Source organism: Aulonocara sp. 'chitande type north' Nkhata Bay, linkage group LG2 (genome assembly GCF_057382095.1).
Source record: "Aulonocara sp. 'chitande type north' Nkhata Bay isolate Kocher_YH1m ecotype deep benthic linkage group LG2, A_spYH_male_GT1.1, whole genome shotgun sequence".
In the NCBI taxonomy this organism is placed as follows: domain Eukaryota; kingdom Metazoa; phylum Chordata; class Actinopteri; order Cichliformes; family Cichlidae; genus Aulonocara; species Aulonocara sp. 'chitande type north' Nkhata Bay.
The window spans coordinates 24,870,015-24,896,340 of record NC_141345.1 but is presented as its reverse complement, the minus strand read 5'-3'; the positions used below and the strand labels follow the sequence as shown (position 1 = coordinate 24,896,340).

The 26,326-nt window shown below is 43.7% G+C and overlaps 1 protein-coding gene across 3 annotated transcripts in view; it reads left to right on the top strand.

Annotated features, from left to right (window-relative positions):
- Nucleotides 1–26,326, top strand: part of LOC147337895 (A disintegrin and metalloproteinase with thrombospondin motifs 2-like) — a 150,319-nt gene that overhangs the window by 84,086 nt on the left and 39,907 nt on the right. The window contains exon 1 of one of the 3 annotated variants that reach the window (XM_086312606.1): nucleotides 16,661–16,784. The exons of the other annotated variants lie outside the window; for them this stretch is intronic. Within the exon in view, the coding sequence (XP_086168732.1) occupies nucleotides 16,745–16,784 (40 nt within the window). The 5' untranslated portion in view covers nucleotides 16,661–16,744. Of the gene's footprint in view, nucleotides 1–16,660; nucleotides 16,785–26,326 lie in introns of those variants that run through there. 3 annotated transcript variants of the gene reach the window in all.

Here is a 26,326-nt window from a genome sequence, read left to right as displayed (position 1 = left end):
CTTTAATACCTGCACTCTATTCAAACACCAACACAAACAAAAATGAGGAGATTCCTCCATGTATGTTGCTGTGTATTTGTATTTTTTTGTGGGGGGTTTTTCAAGCTGTTATTTCATCGTTGTAATACTTATATTTATTATATGCCTGCCATCATATTTCCTGTAGCAGATTTGACTTGAAAAACACACACAGACAGACACGTTGGTGGTGTCTGCCTGTGCAAGCGTGTTGCTCTCTCTGTCTGGGCAGTTAGGGCTGAGATTGCCAATAAATAGTGGCCGGTGGCCTTCAGTATCACCAGTGGGGAGAGATTTGTGTCCTCGTGCCTGATTGGCCGATGTCTGAGGAAGAGAACAAACCATCTCGTTAATCAGGGAATGCTGTGGGGACACAGTGTGTGTTTCTCTCGCCACTCACACTCACGGTGGCACGCTGTCAAAATAATGCGTGTAAAAGGGAGAGACAGAGAAAGTGTGTGTGTGGAACATTATGTCAGCTGATTGAGATGGCAGCAGTGCAGAGCTTAGTTGACGTATGACAGATGGGTGTTGAAGGCCGCAGGAGCTGCCATTATTCACATACACACATGTGCGGACTGACTCCTTGCTGCCATGGCTGTCACATTATAATCCTACCTGTGCTTGCATTTTCACTTTTAGGACTGTCAAATAAAATCTAATGCAATGGCAAGTTTGAATGCTAGCTCTTATAGGCTCCAAGTAATGTGGGAAATCCTCAGCTTTTTCCAAATACTGAACTTTTATGGACTAAGAACAGCAGACAGTAGTTTGGTATTGATAACTTTACTTGGTTTATTACTTTGTTGAAGAGTTGAAATTCATTACAGCTGTTTTTGCTTACCCGGTCCAGTGTGTCTAAAGTGTTTTGCTTTTAATTGAATGCAATTAAATTAGCTGCTAATTGCTTAGAGCCTGCGAAGTATAGCCTTGAACTAATATTACACACCTAACATTACAATAGCATCAAATAAAATTAAAACACTGATGTTACACTAAAATAATGAATGAACATGGGATCGTGGGATTTATGTGATTTAAGTATTGATTTCTCAAGTTTCTCTTTGAGAAGAATACTAGATACTAATACTAATAATACTAAATACTCATACTAAAAACACTATCATTTATCATCATGGCACTGGAATAAAGCAAAATCATTACAGCAGAATCTTTAACCAAGTTATTAGTAGCAGTTTTTCAAACTTTTTGCACTGATAATAACAGGATATGACGTTAAGTTTGCATTGCACTGTTGAAGTGTGGTGTTTTTTTTTTAACTGGCACAGACTGAATCAGCTGAAAACTGTAATATTTGGGGCCAAAGGAGTCAGTATGGTGCATCTCTACATAGGTCTGTTCCTTTCTTAACTATCACCACAGGGTGACTGTTTTTTTGAACCTGACTCAGGTGACATCAATTTATGAGACATTTTCTGGGCCATGAATGGCTTTATATAATAAATGTATTAGAACTCTTTCTATAAACAAACAAACCAACAAATATATGGTGAATAATGCAACCACCTCAATTTACAGTAAAGACCCTGCTGACTGAATTTCACCTCGAGCAGAAAATACCTGCTTAACTATAAACCGCAAAATTACACAGGGAATGCACATCAGACTCTCTGGCACTCTACAGATAGAGTACTTAATCCTTATAGAAGGTGTGTGGAGGATTCCTGATTCAGCGCCAGGGAAGCCCAGAGTTGCTGTTGTCAAAAAATATCAACCACAATACCGGAAAAACAACAGAAGGTGAGAAAATAATTGTTAAATGTAACGAGTCGATGAAGGATTGTGAACTAAAGCAACAGTTACATTCATTTGTTTTACCTCTTCTCTTCTTTCTCTTCACTTTTCATGCCACAAATCCTAACTTATTCCACTTGTTGTGTTTCCTCCTTTCCTTCTTCCAGCTGCACTTCTGTCCTGGTGGTAGCCCCAGGCTCTTTGTGCATTTGTGTTTGCACGTATGTGTGTGTATCTGTGCATTCCTGAGTGAGCAATGTGCTCACCTGCATTTTTTCAGCAAGTACAGAGTGAGCATGCGTCTCACTTAGATATTTGTTGGGCTTATTCTGCAAAAAATAAAATTAAGCAAGATTGCGTTCTGTAGCACACATAAAATTAAAATGTCAGTTACTCCTTCTCACCATACTTATTGAGTAGCTTCTGAAACTGAAAACTGGAAAATAAATAAAACCTCAGTCACACCAATGAAGTGTTTAGAGACCGGTCGCTGAGCCCCTGGAAACAAACAGTTGCTATGAAAAAGATGTACATTCCCCAACGAGTTTGTGAGCGGCTGCTGAAGGCTGGTGGCTGTTACCAGGTGAAATCATACATACAAGTATATGGTACTGCACTGAAAACCTCCTTATTATTGACATGGTCACCTCTATTTTACATTGAAACTTGAAAAGTGTGACACAAACCGGACACAGAAAATGTTCAGCTTCAAAATAAAAGCTGTGCCTTATTGCTGCAACCAACACATTTCAAAATGTGCAGCTTTTACTTTGAAGGTGAACAGTTTTTCACACTTGGTGAATAGTTTGCGAGTGTTTGCAGATAAGTCCACATTCTAATGCAAACTACCGGCAACAGTTGCAGAAAACACACTTTTTCCTCGCGATCGCTCCCTAACGGAGGGGGGGGGGGGTCACTCACTGATCTCTAGGCCTGTGTGACTGTGACTTTACCAGTCAGTTTCACAGCGACTGCCAGCAACCACTCACCACCAGTCACAGGATACAGTTGTTGCCACGTGGTTGCAGACCAGTCTCAAAGCCTGTGTGTCTAACATGTCCCTATAAATACATTTTGAAGTACAGTTTAGATCAGTTCCACATTTTTCACCAAAAAAAACAAAATTTCAGTTTCATCTGGTCCTGCAGATCTTTTGCAGTCGTGCTGGGGTTTAACATTTCATTCTGCCAGAACCACAGTTTTATTTTAAACTTTTCTTGGTCTTCCAGGTTTTGCCTTGATTTCCACAGCTCCTCTTAGTGCTTTTTAATAGTGACATTATGGATGATAGAAAACAGCAGCTGGAAGAACTTTGATACCTTCTTTATAGCATTTCTTTGCTCTGTAGTTTCATTAGCTGACTCCAAATGACACGTCGACTCTCTTACAAACCCTAACAAGGGAATCAAGACTTAACGAGTGTATGAAGTTCTGTGACATATCAAGTAGAAAGCTACACAAACATTTCTCATCCGCTTTCAATTACTGTGTCTTTTTGCCATAACTGATCGATTCCAGTTCCAAATCAGTTCCACAACAAATTAATTTCACTCAGGCGTTCACAAAGCAAACTTAAACTATGCAGCTCACAAAATATCCAAAGCAATAATGCGGTGTGTCACTGTTAAAACAATTTTCCCCTATCAATATTCCCAGTCTGACATAGCGAGGAGCCACCAGCGGGGTCACGGGCAGCAGAGTGAAAGGTGGCGTGCTGTATTTAAACGAATGAAATATTAATAGAGGCAGCCAATTAAAATAGGGGCAGCCGGAGTGTCCCAGGAATCCAGAGCAGACATTAGCACAGCTCTAATAAGATGATTTCCATCAGCTAGAGACAGACAGTGCAGGCAACGACAGCCAGGGCCAGAATGTCCTGGGGTGGGTGGGCAGCAGGTTGGGTGTTAAAGTCTGACTTGTGCCTGGGGGGGGGGGTTAGGGTTGCACTGGGTAGTGAGGAAGATGTCAGTCAAGTGGGAGGAGAGGAGAAAAAAGAAGAAGAAGAGGAGCAGGATACTAAAACAATTTGGGTTTTTTTGTTTTTTGGGGGGGTTTTTTTTGTTTTTTGGGGGGGGGTTTTTGGGGTTTTTTTTTTGCCTGTCCCATTTGGTTCTTTAGCCGTCAGAATTGTTGTCTGAAGACCAACAAGGATACCCAATGGATTTATTTTGCCAAATGGATCATCATGACAATGCCGTATTGGTCCATTTGATCGACCTTTGTTTTTATTATTTATTTTATTTTATTTTCAGTTGTTACAGACGGGACAGACATGAGTGAGGGATAGGAAAGGGAGAAAGAAAGAGGAAGGAAAAGAAAAACAGAAGGGGAGAGGGACAGTGAGAAAGGGAAAAAAAATCTCCTGGATCACCTGTTGAGAGAGAAAGAATAGAAAACAAGCAAAAAAAACAAAAAAAACAAAGCAACATACTAAACACAACACCATCGCATTAATCTAGCTAAGTGTAAACAGCAGTAAATACTAAATATTCAATGTTGTTGTGCAGCACGCAGGACAGACAGCGCACAATGTGCTTTGAAGTAGCAGCCAAGAAAGGTGTAATTTAAGTCTACGAGCAGTGAACACCCGTGTGCACACCTGTGTGGATCAGCGCGCTTGTATTCAAATGGTTTCCACATGTAATGGTCTGCAAGAGGATGTAGAGAGCCATAGCCCTGTCCCCAGGGCATGAAGCAGGCATGGAGGAGATCCAGGCCCCAGACATCCAGAGGCCCCAGAGTGCGAGAGCCCAAGGAGGACCACCGGAGGGGCATCCGTGCCACCCTCATGGGAAGGGCTGAGGATCCCCAGACGAGGGGTCACCCAGTAGCCACCGAGCAGAAGCTAGAGGGGGCTGCACCGGCGTGCCCGCCGGCTCTGCCAGAAGCCAGCTGTGCCAGAGTGAACCGAGCCGCAGGCCCAGAGGCCGGAGGCCCGAGGGCCCCCCGCGCCCCAGAAGAGGGCTGACCGAGCAACAGGCGCCAGGCCCTGCCAAGTAGCCACCGGGAGTGAGCTGGTACATACCTGAGCGCCCAGCCCCGGACACCAAGAACCACCAATGCACCGACCCCTGAAGGCATCAGTCACCGGCAGGGGGTGAACAATTGTTACATGGATTGTTGAGACAACACTGCATGTGGATCCTTTAAATCTAGACCCACATTCAGCTGACCTGTGACTGTGTTACAACCCTAACAAACACACAGTACCTTCCTTCTTCTTGTTGTTTAGCACTTTCTTTCCTCCTGTCTAAATACAGCTCAGTGTAATTCATCAGGGAAATGAGAAATGTGAATTTTTCAGGTGTTTGAGACTCTCAAGTACGAACACACGCAATGTGTGTGAGAGAGTGTGTGCGCGCACCTCATGCTGCTGAGGCATTAGTACGCTGCCCTTTTCTTGCAAAAGCGATGCCTGTAGTTGTATTTTATCTTAAGCCAGCATATCACAAGCAAAAAATCATTTGTTAGTGAATATGTCATTTTTGGGTTTCTTTTTATTTGACATGTGTGCCACTGTAATTCCCCTGACTCATCATTCCTAAAGGACACACAGCTCCTGGTGTCACACTCCCCTTTTTATCTGCAGCCTTACTTTCTCTTCCTTTTCATGGCTAGCCCTTGCTATTCTTAGCAGAGGATAGGACAGCTCTCCATTACAACCCACTGGATTCTGATGTCTACTCTTGCTTTCCCTTTGCCTTAGTGTGTGTGTGTGTGTGTGTGTGTGTTGTGTGTTGTGTCTGGTACTAAGCTAGCTTAAGCCAGCTGCATCGCACACGACTCATGCATGGCTTAACTGAGCGAATGCTAGTCTGTGTGAGTGTTTCTGTATGTCTTTGCATTTGCAATTGTATTTATTTGTGTGTGCGTGTGTGTGCACGTTGTTTCACCACGTTAAATTCTTTCCCTTGTGTCTGTGCACGTCTCTTCATATCATCCCTGCATCCTCCGGCCACACTTCTGCTCTTTTGTCCTTTGCAAAACACAAACACCAACGCTGACATAAATTACAATGGATTTATCATCGTACATTAACCTTTAACATCCCCGGTGTTATGTAATTTAATAATATTTAATTTACCTCAGTAATGCAATGTCAGTGATCATTTTGGAGTCATTCACAGTATAATATGCCAGTGACAGGCAGAACAAATACTTGGCTCACGCACTGTGAGTAGGCATACTTCCATGTGTATACACACACACACACACACTCAGTGGTATTCACAGAGTAATCAGCACCACAGCTATTATTAATGAGAGAGAATCAGGTCATTAATATTTAAGCAGTGTCACTGGGGCTACTGCCATGAGAGTGTGTGGGGTCTGTTTGTGCATGTGTGTGTCCACATATAGAGGAGGGCAGAGGGACTATAAAGCAATTTCCTCAGGCAGGGTAGTGAGACCCACCCATTACAATACTATAGACATAGATGGAGACATATTACTGCCTTAAACAGAGAGAGAGAGAAAAGAGAGAAGCAGAGGAATCTGATTTTGCTTCGTTCACTTTAGTTTCTATCCTCTCCCATCCCCATCCCATCTCCATCAGTTGTTTCTGTTCTGTGGAGGATAAAGAGGCTCAAATGGGAAACAGCAGATATCTCATTACATCACAGTGGATAGGATAGGCCTGGGAGCTTCCTCTGTGCGTGTGTGTGCGCGCGCACGTGTGTGTGTCTGTGCTGCCAATGTGAACTCTTCTAAATGAACACTGTTGGGGATTGCGACTCTTTGCATGGTGTCACACTGGGTATGCACTGGTAACAAAGCACTCACACACATACAGAAAAATCACACATTTCCTTAAACCCACAGGCTTGCAGAATCCTGGGGTCTGAGGCTAAAAGTTTGAATGGCTGAAGAAAGGGCTTCAGTACAAAAACTTAATAATGACATTAGCTTTATCATGTATTCTCTGTCCTGCTCTCAGCCCCACAGTGTCTTTCTGTGTCTAGGATTAGTTGATATTACTTGCTCTGCTGAGCGAGGAGAATGAGACAGGTCTTACTGCCAGTTCCTAGATTGGGAGGACAGGGAACGTTGTTTTTGTGTGCGTGCGTATTATAATCTCTCATTATTTAATCAAGCTGGAGAACACACAGCAGCTGAGCAGCTTCTGTACACCTGCCAGCACGTGTGCTCGGATAACGCTGAGCTTTTTTCTGATTTAATCACTGTTAACGCGCTGATTGAAAGGTAATTAGTTAATCTTGAATTCTTTATGATATGGTGCGTGTGTGATTCAGATGTGACTTTCCTCAAATTAATAAATGTGAAAATTAAAGTTAAAATTCCTGATCAAATGCTCTCTTTTTGCTCTCTTGGCTTGAGCTAATCTTACCAGGCGAGGGCCAGGCAGGGAGAGAGTTGGGCCATTTAGGGACAGGCGAAAGCACGGTGCCCTGAAGGGCTGTGCTGGATTTATAACAACAGCAAAGCTAGATGATCATTGTGAAATGGGCTGTGGCACACTAAGTGTTTTAGCTTGGATAGCTTATATTTTATTGAAAATAAAATTCAATCAACTGCCCAGCCCTGAGGAAACATCATTCTGGAAACCTAACCACACAAAATATTTACAGAATCGAGAGTATGTTTTAAAATTTACACTCGGCTATCACACAATCTGTTCGTCAGAAGGAGTTTGACAAAACTTTATGCAAACCTCATGCACGGTATCATCCCAGCTGCTGATGTGGTTCTAGTGATTCTTCACAGCCTGTTAATCAAACGCAGTCATTTGTCTGCAAAAACATTTCAAATCATCATCATAATAGCAATCTGCCACATTACCTTATACTTTCAGTCACACAGCTCTCATTTATTATAGGATCACAATCTAGTTAGAGTTTGGCATCTATAGGCACCATCACTAGAGTGATGAGAAAACATCCTCCTGGAGCCTACAGGTGAATGCTCGAGTGTCAGAGAGTTTGAAATAAGGATTCAGGTCTGCAGTACTGACATGTCAGAAGGAGAGAGGAAATTTCCCAGCTTAAATAGATCCCCAAATTGAGAGAGTGTGTTTGGAGGCACGAGAGCGAGCTATGTAAATGCGCATGACAGAGTGCTGCTTGACAACTGAGATACACATCCACTTCAGCCACTACAAACAGGCTTAATTGATGTATCCTTGATCATTTAAAAGAGGGATGTCAAACTCATTTTACACTGTCAGCCACATATATCCCAATTTCATCTTAAATAGGCCGGACCAGTGAAACTCCCCATTCTATCAAAGTAAAGAAGTTTAACTGTTTACATTTTTAAAAAAATATTTACATCGTCATAACATATCAGCATTACGTGACATAGAAATGTTGCTGTATTAAAGAAAGATCTGTCGGCACGACTCTTTAAATTATAAGATATAAATGTGAAAAATTGCATTAAAAAAATTAAAGTAGATTATTGCCTAGGCTGTCTTGTAATATATTCATTAAAAAGCAGATTTTTGTTAATTCACAGAAAAGGCACTTTTCTTTTTTTTTAAATTTTGCACCCATAAAAAAAAGACACATTTCTATATTAGATGGTGAAAAAAAATGGATTTTACTGTCTAATACTTACCATAATTTTCAGATTATAAGGCACTGGATTATAAGGCGCATTAAGCGAAGCAAAACAGTCAGATAAGTCAAACTTTATTCAACTCATTCACAATAATTCTCAACACTGTTCAGTTGTAACACAAAAAAAACAGAACAATACACTCACTTTTTCAGTTCATTCCTTTTCCACAAATCCATCAAATTCTTCATGTTCAGTGTCTGAGTTTAACGGTTGGGCGATTTCGGCATCAAGCATGCCCGGATCCCTCTTGTCATTGTCCATGTCACTACTTTCCTCCGCGAGGCTCCTGACTACAGTAGCCGTACTGCTCCAACAATCCATCAAGCGATGTAACTTTGTAGCTTACCAAAGTCATACTAAAACATTTTGACAGATTTTTGAGCGCCATGTAGCACATAAAATCAGTTCGAGGTCAGTAAGCACAACCAGAATTAATACACAAGGATTATACGGTGCACTATCGATTTTTAAGAAAATTAAAGGATTTGGATTATAAGGCCGTATTTTTCGGTCTTATAGTCTGAAAAATATAGTAATTACTTTGGTGTAGTATGAATGGCCACGGGGAAGGCTTTTATCAGTAGGAAAAGCTGCAAAACTCTCTAATATTTATGCCCTACTCTACATTTTCCAAATCCAGTGGGCTGCATTGAAGTGTGCACTGGGCCGATTCTGGCACCTGGGCCTTATGTTTGACACCCATGATTTAAAATATCATGTGGGTTTAGAGCTATATTTACCTGCACACAGATTTTCTTTGTTGTTCTATTCTATGGTATCCAAAGCACATTTTTTTCATTCTTTTCTTCCCCACTTTTTTTTTAACATTTAAACCTAGACTTGTCACAGCAGGAAAGAACAAGAGCAGAATGATGGATATTTCCCAGCAACCAGTGCCATTAATTTTAGCAGTTTGACTAGTGTTTGACAATTTGAAAAGATTCACTGAGCTTTAGTTTGACTTTACATTTTTTCACTTGATAATGAGATAACGAGCCAGAGCTTATGGCCATAAATAAAACTGAATAAAGTTAAAGAGAAGTTAAAACGCAAGAAAACAGTGCATAAAAATACATGAGACAATTAAAAAAAGAGAGGCACAAACAATTAAGAAGGAGAAAAAAGAGAGAACTGGCATTGCTCTAAAGAAAGTTCATAAAAATGTGCTTTTACAAGTGATTTGAAAGACGTGATAGATGTTGCGAGCTTTACCTCCTCAGGCAGATTCTTCCAATTCCAAGAGGCCCCGATGGTCACCTCAAGACTTGAGCCTTGATTTTGGAGGGAGGCATTTGAGGATCTAAGGCTCATGTGGAGCCATCGTATCTGCCATGTTGCTTGGAGCCAGACCGCAACATGCTTTAAAAGTGACGAGTAAAGTTTAAAGATCAATTCTAAAGCGTACAGAGAGCCAAATGAGATGAGCCAGGATCGGGGTAATATGATGCCGTCTGCTAATACCAGTAAGAAGCTGAGCTGCTGCATTTTGAACCAGCTGGAGAGGAGAGAGTGACCAGAAAGAAGAGAGTTGCAGTATTCTAGCTGAAGGAAAACAAAAGCCTGGCTGCAAATATTGGTTTCATTTTTGCTCCTTTTACTGTTAACTTTTGTGATTGTTAAAAGGTTAGGGATGAGTTGAAAAACACCCCAAAGTTTCTGGCAGCTTGCTTCTTGTTTGCATGTAAGGGGTCCAAGTTTGGATGGTTTCATTATAAGATTTTGGATTTCATTGTATTCATGTATTTAACTGGAGAACAGTTTGTGCCATGCAGCTGTCCATATCACTTAGACAGTGAAAAGGGGCATCTAGGGTTATGGCATACTGGCCACCCAGTTGGAAACCAGTCAGAACAACTCAATTAATTAAGAAATCTGCAGCATAACAAGGCTTAGGCTCATCTGTCATGACAGGTTGGGATTAAGGGGACAGAGACAGGGCTAAAGACACACTGTGAAAGAGAGAGATAGTAACTAATGATTAAACATATAGTGAGTGAAAAGAGGTGCGTGAAGAAGAAACAGTGCATCATGGGAACCCCCCAGCAGACGAGGCTTATTGCAATATTTTAGTGCTTTAACGGGCATGCAGAGATAAATGACACATTGGGCATATTAAACAAATTTGCTAATGTGCAATATCATGGTCATAAGTAGATAAGTAGACTCAGAAAAAAGAAAGAGGTCATTTGAAAATGTAAAAACGTTGTCATGCTCCCATTAGGAGCACCCAAATGTTCGCTTATTGGCCATCAGCCTGTGTGTGCAGTGATTTGATTACCTGGAGCTTCATTAGGACAGAGAGGCAGAGGAGGCCATGCTGGTAGCTCCTCTATCCTCCCTGCTTGGGTATAGAGTTACATTTGCACGGAAGACACTGCACTGATTAGTGAGCCTGGAGGCTCGGAGGGTTGTCGTCGCACTGTGTGCCACTGTGTATGGCCTGCTTTCCCCCAGTGCATCTTTGCATTAAGATCATATCTACTTTGGTTTCCAACAAAGCAAAGATAATCTGGATATTGATATGGGAAGCCTTTGTGAGGGTTTTCCAGGAAAGAAGGAAACTGTTTGTCAATCAACCGAGCGCACACAGATAGACTGGTAAAAAGCTTCATACCCACACGCGGGCTGCACTGGCATGCCCTAAGGATGGACATGTTTGTGTGTTTTACTGGGAAGTTCCTTCCCCGCTTGAATTTTAAATTTGTTTTTGCGTGCGTGTGTGTTGTCAATATTTCTGCACAGAATCTGCTTCAGTAGCCATGTGTTTGTTTGATAGACAAGCACAGTTCTGTCCAGTGGAGCCAGTCGGAGGTGGGATCTTTGCAAATAAATAAAAATAAATAAATAAAAAAAACACATCAGTTCTATCAACATAAATCTCTGTTATGGAGCTCTGTTGAAACAGGATTCTTTATTATGTTTGATCAGCTTCTCTTGTAGCGCTGCTCCCTGTATGGAGCCCGCTTTGTTAAAATGATGAATGGTTCTTTTAATTGTTTCTAATTGATATCTGCTCTGAAAGACTTTGTTATGAAACACCGCCAATTTAGTAACACCGATACTCTGTAGAGCCTTATTAATTCTCCCCCGTCTGGCTCGAGTCTTGTGCAATTGAAAAGAACTCCGTCTGTGTGTTTGTAGGCCCACTAGGCAGTAATATTTCTTAGTGTGTTTTTTTTAAATGCCAAAAGACTTTTTTTTTCTTTCTGTTTTTTTTTTTAAATTATTATTTTTGTGTGTTCACCTCCTTATGTCCAAGTCTTTGGTGCATTCAAGGGCTTCATGCCTTAATTCTTCAAAACATTACAATGTAATTTGTGCTGATTTACTACTCTGTTTAGGGAGCTGGCGTAGAGATGGTCTATAGCCATCTTACAGCCTGGCAAATGTGTTTTTTTTATCATTTATGATGAGGATATATTGGATGATAAATTCTCATTCAGCTGCCCCGTGGCAGGCATGCGCTCGCTCTGCTGGCGAGCTGCTCGGAGAGAACATTTGCATACATATTGTCTCACACCTTTAGATAGACTTTCCCTTTCTCTCACCCATTCGCGCTCTACAGCTAACCTTTCGAAGCACTTCCAAAGGTACATTTAATGAATAAATGAGGGAATTAAGGAAACAGGAGAGAGAAAGAATGCAAAGAGGAAGAGAAAGCTAGAGGAAACACTCGGGGGTGGTCGTCAGTCAGCAGGCCTAATGACACCTGTAACCCGTCTGCTCATTTGGTTTTTATGGAGGCCAATCACACATGTGAGCTGCTGCATTAGTATTTGTTTACTGTTTCCACGTACTTTCCCTGCGGGTGTTCGCCGCTCCAACCCGTGATCACCTCGTCAGTTCATCCAGGTGTAAACAGGACGCTAGAAATAAAAACTGACAATAAATCGGATAAAAACCAAAAAGGACATGAGGCTATAGAGATGCGGAGATAATCTCAGAGACGTATTAACTTTAGATTAAGGGGACAAATACGTCGCACATTACATGCATCTTGTTTGATGCTTTGCCATGCATGCTTTGTCCATTTGTGTCGTAGCATGTCGTGAGCTCTGCATTTGCAGTGTACAGACGGTACTGTGTTTGCTTTACAGCAGCCTGTTTTAGAAAACCTTTACAAACCAGCTGACTTTACAAGCTGCCAAAGGTGCTAAATGGTGCTAATTAACTAAATGAAAATACTGCATTCTAACATAGAACTGCTGAAAAAAAGCAAATGATGTAAAGTCTCTTAAATATATCTGTCTATTTAAAGAAAATGTGAAAAAAATAAAGTCTACAAAAACTTTTTTTCTTCCTCTTAATCTGTGGCTCTGGGGAATATGTGTACCAGTCATGCTGCCCTCTGCTTTTGCCTCTTAAAGCATGAATGAAGCCTGAATATCTAACTGAAGTTTAAAATGACAATACAGTAATATCGTCCAGTGCCTACACTCACTGGACACTAGAGGTGGGAATCACCATACAACTCGCAATACGATATTATCACAATACTTAACGCACGATACGATATTATTGCGATTTTTTAAAAATATTTTGCGATATTTAAATTCTGCACATAAAGGTAAACTTTATCAATATTCATTTCATCTAATATCAAAGTCTCACACTCAGTCTTTCTCTCATTTCAGTCAGTTTTATTGTTGACAAACTTGAACGGTTTGTATTACAGTCTAGTCCAACTTAACTGAATGCAACCATCTGGTACAATTATAGCTATTCTGAACTATGCAATTTATGAAAACTATGCAGCCCATTCAGCAACTGAAGAATTTGAAAGTAAATTTAAAAAAATATAATTTTACATTAAATAAAAAAGTTTTAAACTTAATTAAAATTAAACATGTCTTAAATTAAAATAAGTAAACTGTCATGTTTATTGCTGCCAAAAAAAAAAGTTAAACACATTTGGACAGTGAAGGAATGTCAGGATTCTTGCTCAGAAAAAGGATCAACATGCTGTGAAGTCAACATGCTCTGACTCCAGAGCATGTTGACTTCAGAGAAAAAATTGTTTGTAACAAAATATCGATTTCTGCTGTCCCTGTATCGATACATTATTAGCAAACAAAATATCACGATACTACACAGTATCGATTTTTTCCCCCACCCCTACTGGACACTTTATTAGAAACACCTTACTTGTGTCAGGAGGTGACCTGTAGTTTTCATCATATTTTTCGTTAATGACCTTCTTTTTCTACCAAAAACATCACTAAGTAAAAACTAATGCATGATGTCAAAAACTATGATGAAATGTACTGACACTTTCGTCAGCAAATAAAAGCGAGATGAAAATATTCTGGAGAGACAAGATCCAATCAGAACTAATTAAGTTTGGAAGTGATCCAATCAGAAGTAATCTTGTTGTGGAGTAAGGTTAGATGCATACATTTGACTCTTTTTAATTTTTGCTTTTTCTTGTGTGTGTGTGTGTGTGTGTGTGTGTGTGTGTGTGTGTGTGTGTGTGTGTGTGTGTGGAGATGCTGTTTTCTGCAGGTCATCTTGACTGTGTGTAAATACCTAAATAGACTGAGTTGTTGCTATGTGGTTTGCGGATTAGTGATTTGTATTGACAAACAATTGAACAGCTGTACCTAACAAAGTGGCTAGTGAGTTGAGATAGCATTACAGATGCAATACTGAGAGAATGTTTCCAGACTTTGGAGGCACGTTACAACTGCAAGCCAAGCTTTCATGTTTGATTTCTCATCTTGAGAATTTAGTATCTACTCCTACTACTGGTAGCCCAGTTCACTGATATCATATTACTTTTTCTTCTTGTCTCTCTTGCCTTTATTTCAGTAATTTTTCCTCCTCCTTGTCTCCACTCCCCCTCTCCAAGACCTCCCCCACTCCATCCATCCCTTCAGTGCTCAGGCTGACAGATTTTGCCTGGCTGTCCTTTCGTAAGTGGTGCTGTGTCTCAGGTGGCTGGTGTTGGCTGTTCTTTGAGGACAGGACAAGGCAAGACACTGCGTGGATGAGGGAGGCAGCAAACAACCCACTGAAAGCCTTGATGAATGCAATTTAAAAGTAGGCAGAGGTGAAAGGACAGTAAAGGAAAATCAACAGCACAAGTGAAAGCCACAGCATCACTGCAAACGCAGAGCTTAAACTTAGCCTTGGGTAACTTTGTTTATATACACTTGCTCTCAATGATAATTATGACCCAACTCTGCAGATGCTGTCAGTTCCTAACTCACTGTTTTGTTTTTAAGCCCACAATTTCACTGTTTTGTTCTCCTTCGTCACTTTCCACCACATTGTTTTCAGCCACAGCAGGCAGCAGTTTTTAGCTGCAAAATAAAAAAACACAAAAAAACCCCAAAAGCTTTGATAAAGCTGCTTTACACTAGCTGCCCAAACAGCAGAAGGGCAAAGTTAGCGACTCGCTGGTGTTTATATCGGATTCTTCAAATTAATGCCTGTGCTGCGATGTGGAAATGGGGCCACTGTTCCCTACATTTACATATTTTAAGGTGTTAAAATGTCACTCTCTGTTTACAGCTTGTTAAACTACCCACAAGTGACCAAATATACCAATTATTATAACCAGGAAAAGTACATTTTTTCAAAAGTTGTTTCACTTCAATTCATGCCATTTTAAATTGCATTAAACCTTTTGTTCTATAAGCTGCTGTTACCACTCGTTGCATTTAAACACATTGAAATAATTTAGCAGTTCCATTTGGTAATTATAGGGTTGATAAAGAGGATATATGATGGGGATTAGCAGATAGTGAGATAGGCAACCATCCAGCGGGAGACACCCTCCTGCTGGCTTGAAGGGATGCTGAGATTTATTGTTACTCTGTTAGATGGACCTTGCACTTTACTGTCAGTCTCTCTCTCTCTTTGTCTTCTTGCTGTGCACCATGATTCCCAGTAAGACAGATCTATAGCTGTACACCTTTTCAGGCAGTGACGCGTGATAAAACAGTAATAAGAGATGAAGCTAAACAACTGGTCTGCAAATGCTGTCATCTACATACTGGCGCCGTTGTGTATCATTGCCGGCCTGTGGTGGTTGTGGTTGTTTTCCTCCCTTTTTTTTTTTGTGATTTCATAACAGACCTTTATAAATGTCCTGAGACTGATGTAGGCAGACGCAGAGAAGGACAGGCAGACAGGCACTCAAACAGGTCAGTTTCAGACCGAAAGAGACCGGTAAGCCCTATATAAGCTTGGCTTTACTCTCTTATTGAACACTAAAGCTCTCCCGTTTACATTGAGCTCCATGCATCCAACCACAGAGCGAAGAGAAAGAGTTTGGGGGACATGATTTATCTTTGCCAGCAATATTTCTTCAGTGGATGACAGTGATTGCATTAATTTGTTTTGAGATCTGTTTGCAATGTTCACGCGGACTGCTCGTCTTTCCCGCAATTATGGACGTCCTCACGGCTTGAAATGCTGCCATTGAAGTTTTTGGCACATTTGCGATCGAACCGTTCTGACTATGAATTATGTCAGGTTCAAACCTCAGCGAGGCTTATTTCATTTGGATGCTCTGATTTATGAATGTGTAGGTGCTGCATACATTATAGAGTTTATGAAGGAAAGGCTCAGCTCCACTAATGAAACCACGGTACAGGAGGACACGGGGGGGATCGGCGTGCACCGCAGCACCTCCCAGGCAGCCAGCGGCCCTGTGTGCTTCTGACAGACAGACGGTTATGTAAGAAGGCAGAGCTAAAGGTTGCTTTGTCTCCTGAACCACCAGAAATCCACACAGCAGCAGCGAGTATAGGTAACCCACTCACCTGCTAATAATAAAAGCTTCTTCGTGCAATGATAATAAAAAAAAATTAAATAAAAAAAGACCCTTTAGTCCACTTCGTGGAACACGGATAAATGAAATTCAACAAACTGAATGTTATGGGTGTTTGGATGTGGGAATCACAGCCAAGGCTCAACCACTCAAAACATCTAATCAGCATGATCGAAATTCCCGGTTGAAAATAAACAGCCCTAACCTAAAGCAGTTATTAATTACTAGGCCAAGTTCAGTACTTGATGTATGAATAATTATTATGATCTTCAGGGAACTGTCCATGTAAAATTAGATTGCTGATTGCCAACCTAAATAATTAACAGCGGTGTAATTACGGGGGACTGTGGTTCACTATGTGATCCTCTCTCTCTAGCATTTGCAGCTGTCATATGGCAGCTTAGGTATAATGAGCATTCAGTATAGGGACATTGTTTGGGACAGCATGACATGTTGCTACCTGCCCAGATGCTAGCAGCAGTATTAACAGTCCACTGTCCGAGCGATTCATCACCTTGACAACGCATAAAGCTGTCACTGAGGAGACAAAATATTTGTGCCCTGAGCTATGCAACCAAGACGTGTCTGTAAGCAAATTAGTTGACGTGTGTGTGGATGTCTGTGCCTCCCTCTGGACAAGCAGCCTTGAACTCAGGTAAGGACTAATGAGTTTAGCATCTCCCCTCCTGCTGTTTGCTACTCGTAAATAAGCACTGTGTTTGAAAAATAACTAAAGCACACATAAAGATTTGAACCACTCCTGAGGGACAAATTGTTTGCGTAGACAGAGCCACATGTTGTTGGTATAATGCTCGCTTCCGTGTTTAATATGAGCACTTTTTCACTCTAAGAACTGAAACAAAGCAGCAAAATTATCAAGAGTTCTCCGCGAAACAATAAAACAATCAGTTTCCCTAAAAGCTATGGCTTCTATCCTCCAGGACTCCCCATACCTAATAAAGAAAAAAATGGGAGTGGATTTAAGTCGCATAATCTTTTGTAATTTAGCAGCCATAGACACTTAACACCAACCTTATTTTCTAAGGCTTTTCTTTAAAGTCATGAAAGACTTTAAAGTAAGACTGTAAGACTCGACTTAGAGGGAAATTTAGAAGAACTGGGAAGCTTGTGGCTGTTCTCAGTGGACACACGTGATAGCTGTTTAAACACCGAGCACTCTCTCCTTAAACGTATTGATGCTGTTTCACGTTTTTGTGATTAAAGATTGTTTGCCAAACCAAATGAAAAAGAAGAGACCCAGATGATGCGTTAAGAGCTGGGAGTGACATGATTCCCAATTTGCATGTGTTCCAGTAGTAAAGTCAGCAGCATGCTCATGGATAGAGCCTGGTCGGTGCTCTGCGTACGGCCTATTTAGCAAGTCACAAATACATAATCTTACCAGTGTAGATGTGTGGATTTTATTGACAGTTAGATGCAGTCCTACGCCACAAAAAGAGATCAAAGCTAACAAAATAACCAAGCTTATGTTCTCTATGCTGTGGACCCATCTTACTGTATATGGCACAGAAGCTTTTGAGATATTTTATGATATGATAATGATACTGCTAAGCAATGTAAAATAATACATACAAACTCAAAAATGCTCTGAATCACACAGGGTTAAGGTTAACACGTCTGGTTAAAAGTAGAGAGGGTGTATGCCTCCCACCTCCTAACTGGGAGCTGGTTCCTGAAATCTGAAGGTGCTGCTTCCCATTTTACTTTTTGGCCTTAGCCCTGATTTTTCTGCCTGTGTTCAGACAGCAGTACCTTGCGAATGCTTTCTGTTACCATGACACATTGATAATAATATCCCCAGTAAAGGTGACCTTTTCTTCTTTCTGAAACCTTTTGAATTTTGTCTCTAGCACAAAAAATAACAAAGTTACTGTCATTTAAAGAGCATGTGTAAATTGGCCAATGGGGGGAGAAAAAGTTAGGAACTATTTATTAATGTTTATTTATTAATGTTTAGATGCACTGGCACCATCTTAGATTATAAGTCAGGGTTGGAGGCACTCCAGGTGTTCCACCTGGGAACTTCAGATAGAATGAAGAGGCAGAGGAATGTGCTCAAGCTCAGGTCTGAAAAAGTGTTGGTTTCAGAAAGCCACCATGCCGTAGCTCTAATACATCCATAACCCATCCATCCATCTTCATCCGCTTTATCCGAGGCCGGGTCGCGGGGGCAGCAGCCTAAGCAAAGAGGCCCAGACCTCCCTCTCCCCAGCCACCTCCTCCAGCTTATCCGGGGGAATACCAAGGCGTTCCCAGGCCAGCCGAGAGATATAATCTCTCCAGCCTGTCCTGGGTCTGCCCCGGGGCCTCCTCCCGGTGGGACATGCCTGGAACACCTCACCCAGGAGGCGCCCAGGGGGCATCCTTGTCAGATGCCCGAACCACCTCAGCTGGCTCCTTTCGATGTGGAGCAGCAGCTGCTCTACTCTGAGCCCCTCCCGGATGGCCGAACTTCTCACCCTATCTCTAACGGAGAGGCCAGCCACCCTTCGGAGGAAGCTCATTTCTGCCGCTTGTATCCGCGATCTCGTTCTTTCGGTCACTACCCACAGCTCGTGGGTAGGTGAGGGTAGGGACGTAGATCGACCGGTAAATTGAGAGCTTTGCTTTTACACTCAGCTCCCTCTTCACCACGACGGACCGGTGCAGCGTCTGCATTACTGCAGCTGCAGCCCCAATCCGTCTGTCGATCTCCGGCTCCCTTCTCCCATCACTCTCGAACAAGACCCCGAGATACTTGAACTCCTCCACTTGGGGCAGGAACTCATCCCCGACCCGGAGTGGGCACTCCACCCTTTTCCGGCTGAGAACCATGGCCTCAGATTTGGAGGTGCTGATCCTCATTCCCGCTGCTTCACACTCGGCTGCGAACCGTTCCAGTGCGAGCTGGAGACCCTCACCCGATGAAGCCAACAGAACCACATCATCCGCAAAAAATCAGAGATGAGATTCTGAGGCCACCAAAGCGAAAGCCCTCCGCCACTTGGCTGCGCCTAGAAATCCTGTCCATAAAAATTATGAACAGAACCGGAGACAAAGGGCAGCCCTGGCGGAGCCCATCACCCACCGGGAACGAGTCCGACTTATTGCCGGCAATGCGAACCAAGCTCTTGCAACGGTTGTATAGGGATCGAATGGCCCGTAGCAATGGGCCAGACACCCCATACTCCCGCAACACCTCCCACAGGACACCCCGAGGGACACGGTCGAATGCCTTCTCCAAGTCCACAAAACACATGTAGACTGGTTGGGCAAACTCCCATGCACCCTCAAGTATCCTCGAGAGGATAAAGAGCTGGTCCAGTGTTCCGCAACCAGGACGAAAACCGCATTGTTCCTCCTGTATCCGAGGTTCGAAGAGCAGACGAACTCTCCTTTCCAGCACCCTGGCATAGACTTTCCCAAGGAGGCTGAGGACTGTGATCCCCCTGTAGTTGGAACACACCCTCCGGTCCCCCTTCTTAAAGATGGGGACCACCACCCCAGTCTGCCAGTCCACAGGTACTGCCCCTGATCTCCACACAACATTGCAGAGGCATGTCAACCAGGACAGCCCTACAACGTCCAGAGCCTTCAGGAACTCGGGGGCGGACCTCATCAACACCAGGGGCTCTGCCACCAAGGAGTTGTTTAACTGCCTCAGTGACCTCGCCCCTGGAAATTGGCGGGTCATTCCCCTCATCCCCAGACTCTGCTTCCTCCTCGGAAGACGTGTCAGTGGGATTAAGGAGGTCCTCGAAGTATTCCTTCCACCGCCTGACAATTTTCTCAGTCGACGTCAGCAGCGCTCCGCCAGCACTATACACAGTGCAGGTAGAGCACCGCTTTCCCCTCCTGAGACGCCTGACGGTTTGCCAGAATCTCTTCGAGGCAGTCCGAAAGTCTTTTTCCATGGCCTCTCCGAACTCCTCCCACACCCGAGTTTTTGCTTCAGCCACTGCCCGAGCCGCATTCCGCTTGGCCTGTCGATACCTGTCGGCTGCCTCCGGAGTCCCACAGGCTAACCAAGCCCGATAGGACTCCTTCTTCAGCCTGGTGGCTCCCTTCACCTCTGGTGTCCACCATTTGGTTCGGGGATTACCACCACGGCAGGCACCAACCACCTTGCGGCCGCAGCTCAATGCAGCACCTTCGGCAATGGAGACGCTGAACATGGTCCATTCGGACTCAATGTCCCCAGTCTCCCTCGGAATGCTGTTGAAGCTCTGCCGGAGGTGTGCGTTGAAGATCTCGCGGACTGGGGCCTGTGCTAGACGTTCCCAGCACACCCTCACTACGCATTTAGGTGCACCAGGTCTGTCCAGCGTCCTCCCCCGCCACCTTATCCAACTCACCACCAGGTGGTGATCAGTTGACAGCTCAGCCCCTCTCTTTACCCGAGTGTCCAGAACATATGGTCGCAGGTCTGGTGATACGATTACAAAATCGATCATCGACCTACGGCCTAGAGCGTCCTGGTGCCACGTGCACTTATGGACACTCTTATGTTCGAACAGGGTGTTCGTTATGGCCAAACTGTGATTAGCACAGAAGTCCAATAACAAAGCACCGCTCGGGTTCAGATCAGGGAGGCCGTTCCTCCCAATCACCCCCCTCCAGGTCTCGCTGTCGTTACCCACGTGAGCATTGAACATTGAAGTCTCCCAGCAGGACAACAGAGTCTCAAGGTGGAGCACCTTCCAGCACCCCCCACTCCCCCCCCCAGGGACTCTAAGAAGGCTGGGTACTCTGAACTGCCACTCGGCGCATAAGCGCAGATGACAGTCAGGACCCGTTCCCCGACCCTAAGGCACAGGGAACAAACCCTCTCGTCCACCGGGAAAAATCCCAACGTACCGGCAGCAAGCCGAGGGGATATTAGAATACCCACTCCAGCCAGCCGCCTCTCACCAGGGGCAACTCCAGACTGAGACAGAGTCCAGCCCCTCTCCAGGAGACTGGTTCCAGAGCCCAAGCCATGCGTAGAGGTGAGCCCGACTATATCTAGCCGGTACCTCTCAACCTCACGCACTAACTCAGGCTCCTTCCCCACCAGAGAGGTGACATTCCATGTCCCTATTGCCAGTCTTGGCAGCCGGGGGTCAGTCCGCCAGGGCCTCCGCTCCTGGCCGCCACCTGGCACACAATGCACCCGACCCCTATGGCGCCTCCTGCGGGTGGTGGGCCTGCGGGAGGATGGGCCCATGTCTCCTCTTCGGGCTGTGTCCGACCGGGCCCCATGGACTAAGGCCCGGCCACCAGACGCTCGCCCTCGGGCACCCTCCCCGGGCCTGGCTCCAGGGCGGGGCCCCGGTAACCCTATCCCGGGCAGGGTAAACTGTTCCCTCGATATCCTTTTCATAAGGGTCTTCTGAATCGCTCTTTGTCTGGTCCATAACATGCAATATAATCCAAATGCACTCTTTCTCTCCCTCTGTCATCCACATCTATCTCTAACCTGGCCAGAGTGACCATTATAGGTCAGTTCCATCAGAGTGATGCGTCACACCCAGCTGCTTTTAAACCAAAGGCCGCTGCTCTGTAGTAAAATGTGGCTTGACCTGAATTATCATCACCATTCACGCCCTCTCTTGTTGTGGCTTGTAGTCACCGCTGGACTGGATCTCTCACCTCCCCTCACCAACACTCCCCCCCCCCCCCCCCCCCTCCACTCCCCACCCCAGCCCCGGGCAGTGGGCACCTAGACATTCTTGACATTTTGCAAAGGTTGAAAGACAAAGAACCTTTGTCTCCTAATAAGGCCACGGTCTATACCCCACCTGAATAAAAACACTGGGAGAGCAAGAGCTCCGTGTGGGTGCGTGTGTGTGTGTGTGTGTGTGTGTGTGTGTGGGGAAGCTTGTGTTTAGGTTGAGAGGTGTGCATGTGACAGTTGGGGGCATGGAGGTATGGCGTACAGGAACACTGACGGTAGTGTGAGAATGTAAATGAGCACTAATAATGGGTAGGCACATCAGAAAGAGGAGAGCCGCAGGTAGGAAACAAATGAAGGAGTGTGTGTGTGTTTGTGTGCGTGTAGGAGGAGGAGGATAGTTAGGGTTCAGCCTGACACTGTGTAAAGGACAGTAAAAGCATTGTTACGATCAGATCCCTATACACAGGTTGATAGTGTTAACCGTTTGGCTTCAGAGGCTAATGCCTGCTGTAAGCTGTGAGAAACACAGCAGTGCACCCCGACGCTTCGCCTGCAGTCACACAGACAGACTCAAGACAGGTTGTTGCTCTTGAAGAGAGCGAATTTCTCCATCACTGCAGGAACTTGAAGCGGAACTCACAACAGCCAAGGTCCTTCTGGTCTCATCTCTCTCTTGCTCTCCCTCTCATCCATCCATCACACCCCCTCAGCTCTACATCTCACCTCTCTTACCACCTCCCTTGATCTCTCCTGCAGTTTATTCCTCCGCGCTTTTCTCTGAAAATCTTGCTCCTAAACAGCTGAAGCAAGAGAGAGAAACATAGTGTTGCAGCAAGAGTAAGCAAGGACAGAAGTGGGATGAAACAACAGGTTTAAAAAGTCAACCTTGTTTGGTTTAGTCATTTATTGTTCGCCACTCTGCTTTTGTCACTTTGAGTTATTTCTCTCATCCACTCTCCGTACAGTTGTGGTCCGGTGTTATGCAATGTCCCTGCACTGTTGTACTCACTGTTTTCAAGGTACTGCAATTTTGTGGCGACACAGAACTAAAAGTGAGAACACAATACTTTTTTTTTGTTCCTGTACTTTTTTCCCTTAACATTACATAAGCAAAAGGTAAAAATATCTGGACCTGTCTTTAGAAGCAGATGGTGTGGTTGTGACATCAGCCTCGTTAAAGGCAGCTATAACGAGGAAGAGCCAAGGGTTGTTGTGAAAAGTACACCGCCTTAAGTTCAGCTTCCACTGCTAACAAGGAGAAGAAATGCTCAGTGTCTGTGTGAAATGTGCTATGAAACAGAACAAAAGTATGTGTGGAAAGACAAAAAAAAAATCTTTTAATTCTTTCTGGATAATGCTGCCTGTCTTTGCCCCCCACCTCCTGTTTCTCTGCTTGTATTCTGTCACTCACTGGAATGTGGGCAGATATGGGATAATAGTCAGACTTTCAGATTAATTCTGTTAGCAACTCAGGAGCCAATGTTAACCACGTGGTTATTGTTTTACCCATGAGCCCGTTGTCTTGGAAACGTTGCATAAGAGGGAGTGGGAAATCAGAATGCCCCTTGCTGATTGGGAGACAAGGTGGCAGATCTCTCTTTCTCTCGCCTCGTCTTCCCTTTATCTCCGTCTTGTTTTGCTTCCTTTTTCTTTTTTCCCCCCTCTACTCAGCACCATATGTGTCCAAGCAGCGGCAGTCCAGCTGCACCCCTTGTGGCACATGTTGAATGGAGATTCGTATGCAGCACCTCCCAATGAAGCTGAATGCAATCTAGGGGTCCTCCCACAGGATGTTTTTAGCATCAAATACTTCATTTCCTGCAAGTCGGGGGGATTTTTATGCACACGTTTTTGCTATTTCTGCATCAGCATTATTTCTGCATTGTGATGTACAAGACAACACAAACACAAAAAAAACAAAATTAGGCACCAGGTGACAATAATTGGAATATGAAGCAGGCAGGCTCTCAGGCGTTCTGCACCGCTGTAGATCTTTTCCAGTTTAATGTTATCGTTCCTGATGCACACAAGCAGGCTTTTCTTTTCTGTTTTCTTTTGTGGGTGTTTTTTCGGTTTATTTGTTTTGTTTTTGTTTGTTTGTTTTTTACTCTAAGTGTGCACATGGCATCTAATCATGTAGGCATTTTGATTAATTTAGACAATCCCTAAGCTTTAATAGCTTATGCTCGCATCATGAAGACTTCTGTTAATTTCTGCTCGAAAATGAAAATTCAAAACATGCCACTTGTATGTTTTTGGGTACATATTTTGGGACTCATGCAGCAAACGTTTCAAGTATGCTACTGAAGCTGACAGAAAGCTATCTTAAGACTGGTTAGTAAGCTTCCTGATTGAGCAGAATGGACAAGATTAGAAATGAGAATATAAGAGGGACAGCTCAGGTTGAGGGGTTTGGAGACAAACTTAGAGAGGCGAGGATGAGATGGTTTGGACATTTGCAGAGGAGGAATAGTGGGTATACTGGACAAAGGATGCTGAATATGGAGCTGCCAGGCAGGAGAGAAAAGACCACAAAGGAGATTCATTGATGTAGTTAAGGAGGGCATAGAGAGGGATGGCGTGACAGAGGAGGATGCTGGAGATGGAGGCAGATGGCAACTGCTGAAGTTAGCTGTCCAAAGAAGGAGAAGTTAGCAAAGTACGCTTCTCCAAGTAAACGGAAAAATGTAACCTGGTGGTTTAGAAATTAGCTTTGACACAAGAAAAATGTCTTCATCTTTTCCCCTTCTGGTTTCATCAAGCTGCTGGCGTGCACACAGAACCAGAGCTTTACCATGTATGGCGGGGGTGTTTACACTTGTCTCAAAGTAACTATATGAGTGCAAAATTCACATTATATTTTGTTTGTAAGGAAAAATAAGACCTGCCCCTATTGGTAACATTATGGAGACATCTGCATTTCCCCCCTTTTTAACTGATGGTAACAAATGCATGTTCTGAATATGAATAAAGATGTCTATGCCTGTGTCTACAGTCACAAACTGTACAGCTATTACAGTTTCTCAACCATGCAGCCCAGTTTCAACTAAATTAAAGTGCCTGTTGGCACAATGATTTATTGCCCAATTGGAAATGTTTGTCCACAGAGCGCTCTCACTCACACACACACACACACACACACACACACACAAACACCTGTAAACACTCTCTCTTACGCACACACGCCACTCTTTGAGTTGTGCTATGTGTCATCCTTGGCTGTGGGAGGCCTTGGCTGGAGTCAGTGAGAATAGCGCTTTGTTGAATCCACTGAGACCACATGTTCCAGACTGCATGGCTTGGCCTTCCATGGCTTCCTTACGAGCAAGGCCGCACGATGCTCGCATATACGAGGAGGATGAAAGAGAAAAGGAGACCGGGGTTGGGTTGTGTGAAGAAGGACAGCGCGTTAGGGAAGGATGGCCTTGGCTCTGGAGACAGGACAGTTTATCTTCTGTAGCCTCACTGAGTCTGCCTCACTTAAAATGGAGGAAGAAAGATGATCAGATCTGACATTTCAAACTTAATAAAAGCTTTCTTCTTCTTCTTTTTTTTTTGAGGCAGGATTGGAGTTTATCCAAAAAGACTCAAAACACAGCGCTTAGCCCGACATACCTGGATGTAATTAGCGATCTGAACAAATCAGGGCTGCTTTATGTTGCATCTTCTTTGACAGCATAACCTTAAATTCAGTTTCTGGTGCGATTTGCATTTTTTTCGAGCATATAGCAAGCCAAGAAGAGTGCAGGGTGGGCAACCCCTTGTGTAAGGGAGCTGTCTTAATCCATGTGTTTAGCAAGCACCATCTGTTCCTTTTATTCAGATGGGAGTAGAAATATTTGGTTGATTAGGAAAGGATCTGTGAAGGATAGCTGCACCGTTACCACCAGCTACAAGGGACGCACATGCTCGAGTCTATCAACTGGTGTCTTGGAAAGGAAATGAGAGACAGACATACAGACATCAACATGCGAGTGCACAGATAAGTACACGTGCATATGGATGTGAACACGAACAGCACACAGACAGTAAGCATATTGTGTTTACAAAAATGTAGCAGGCAGAAGCAGGCACACACCAGCTGAGCTGAGCAGATTTTAAGGAGTGTACATACAGTACTGTGCAAAAGTCTTGAACCACCCCCTCATTTCTTTATATTTTGCTTCCAAGGAGCCAGTCTTGACCAATAATTCTCCAGGCTTTAAGAAGGACAAATGCTGCTTTTTCACTCATTTTCAGTCCAGTCCTTGTACTTGACCATTTTTATGTTGGGGAAACCTGCAGTCAGCTAAGACTGAAGAAGTCACTTGGATGAGTCATGAAACGTTTCTCCCGCTGAAAATGTGACATCCAGATAAACAGAATCGACTTCATGGGATGTCCTTATCTGGATGATTGAGCGTGAATCAAGACGTTTTCAGGGGATTTTTTTTTCTTTGTTTGTTTTCTAGTCGCATAACACATAGCACAAAAAACGCAACTAACTCAAGGGATGAATCAGTGTCTACACATAACTGACATCTTAGCCAAGAACCTGTTTT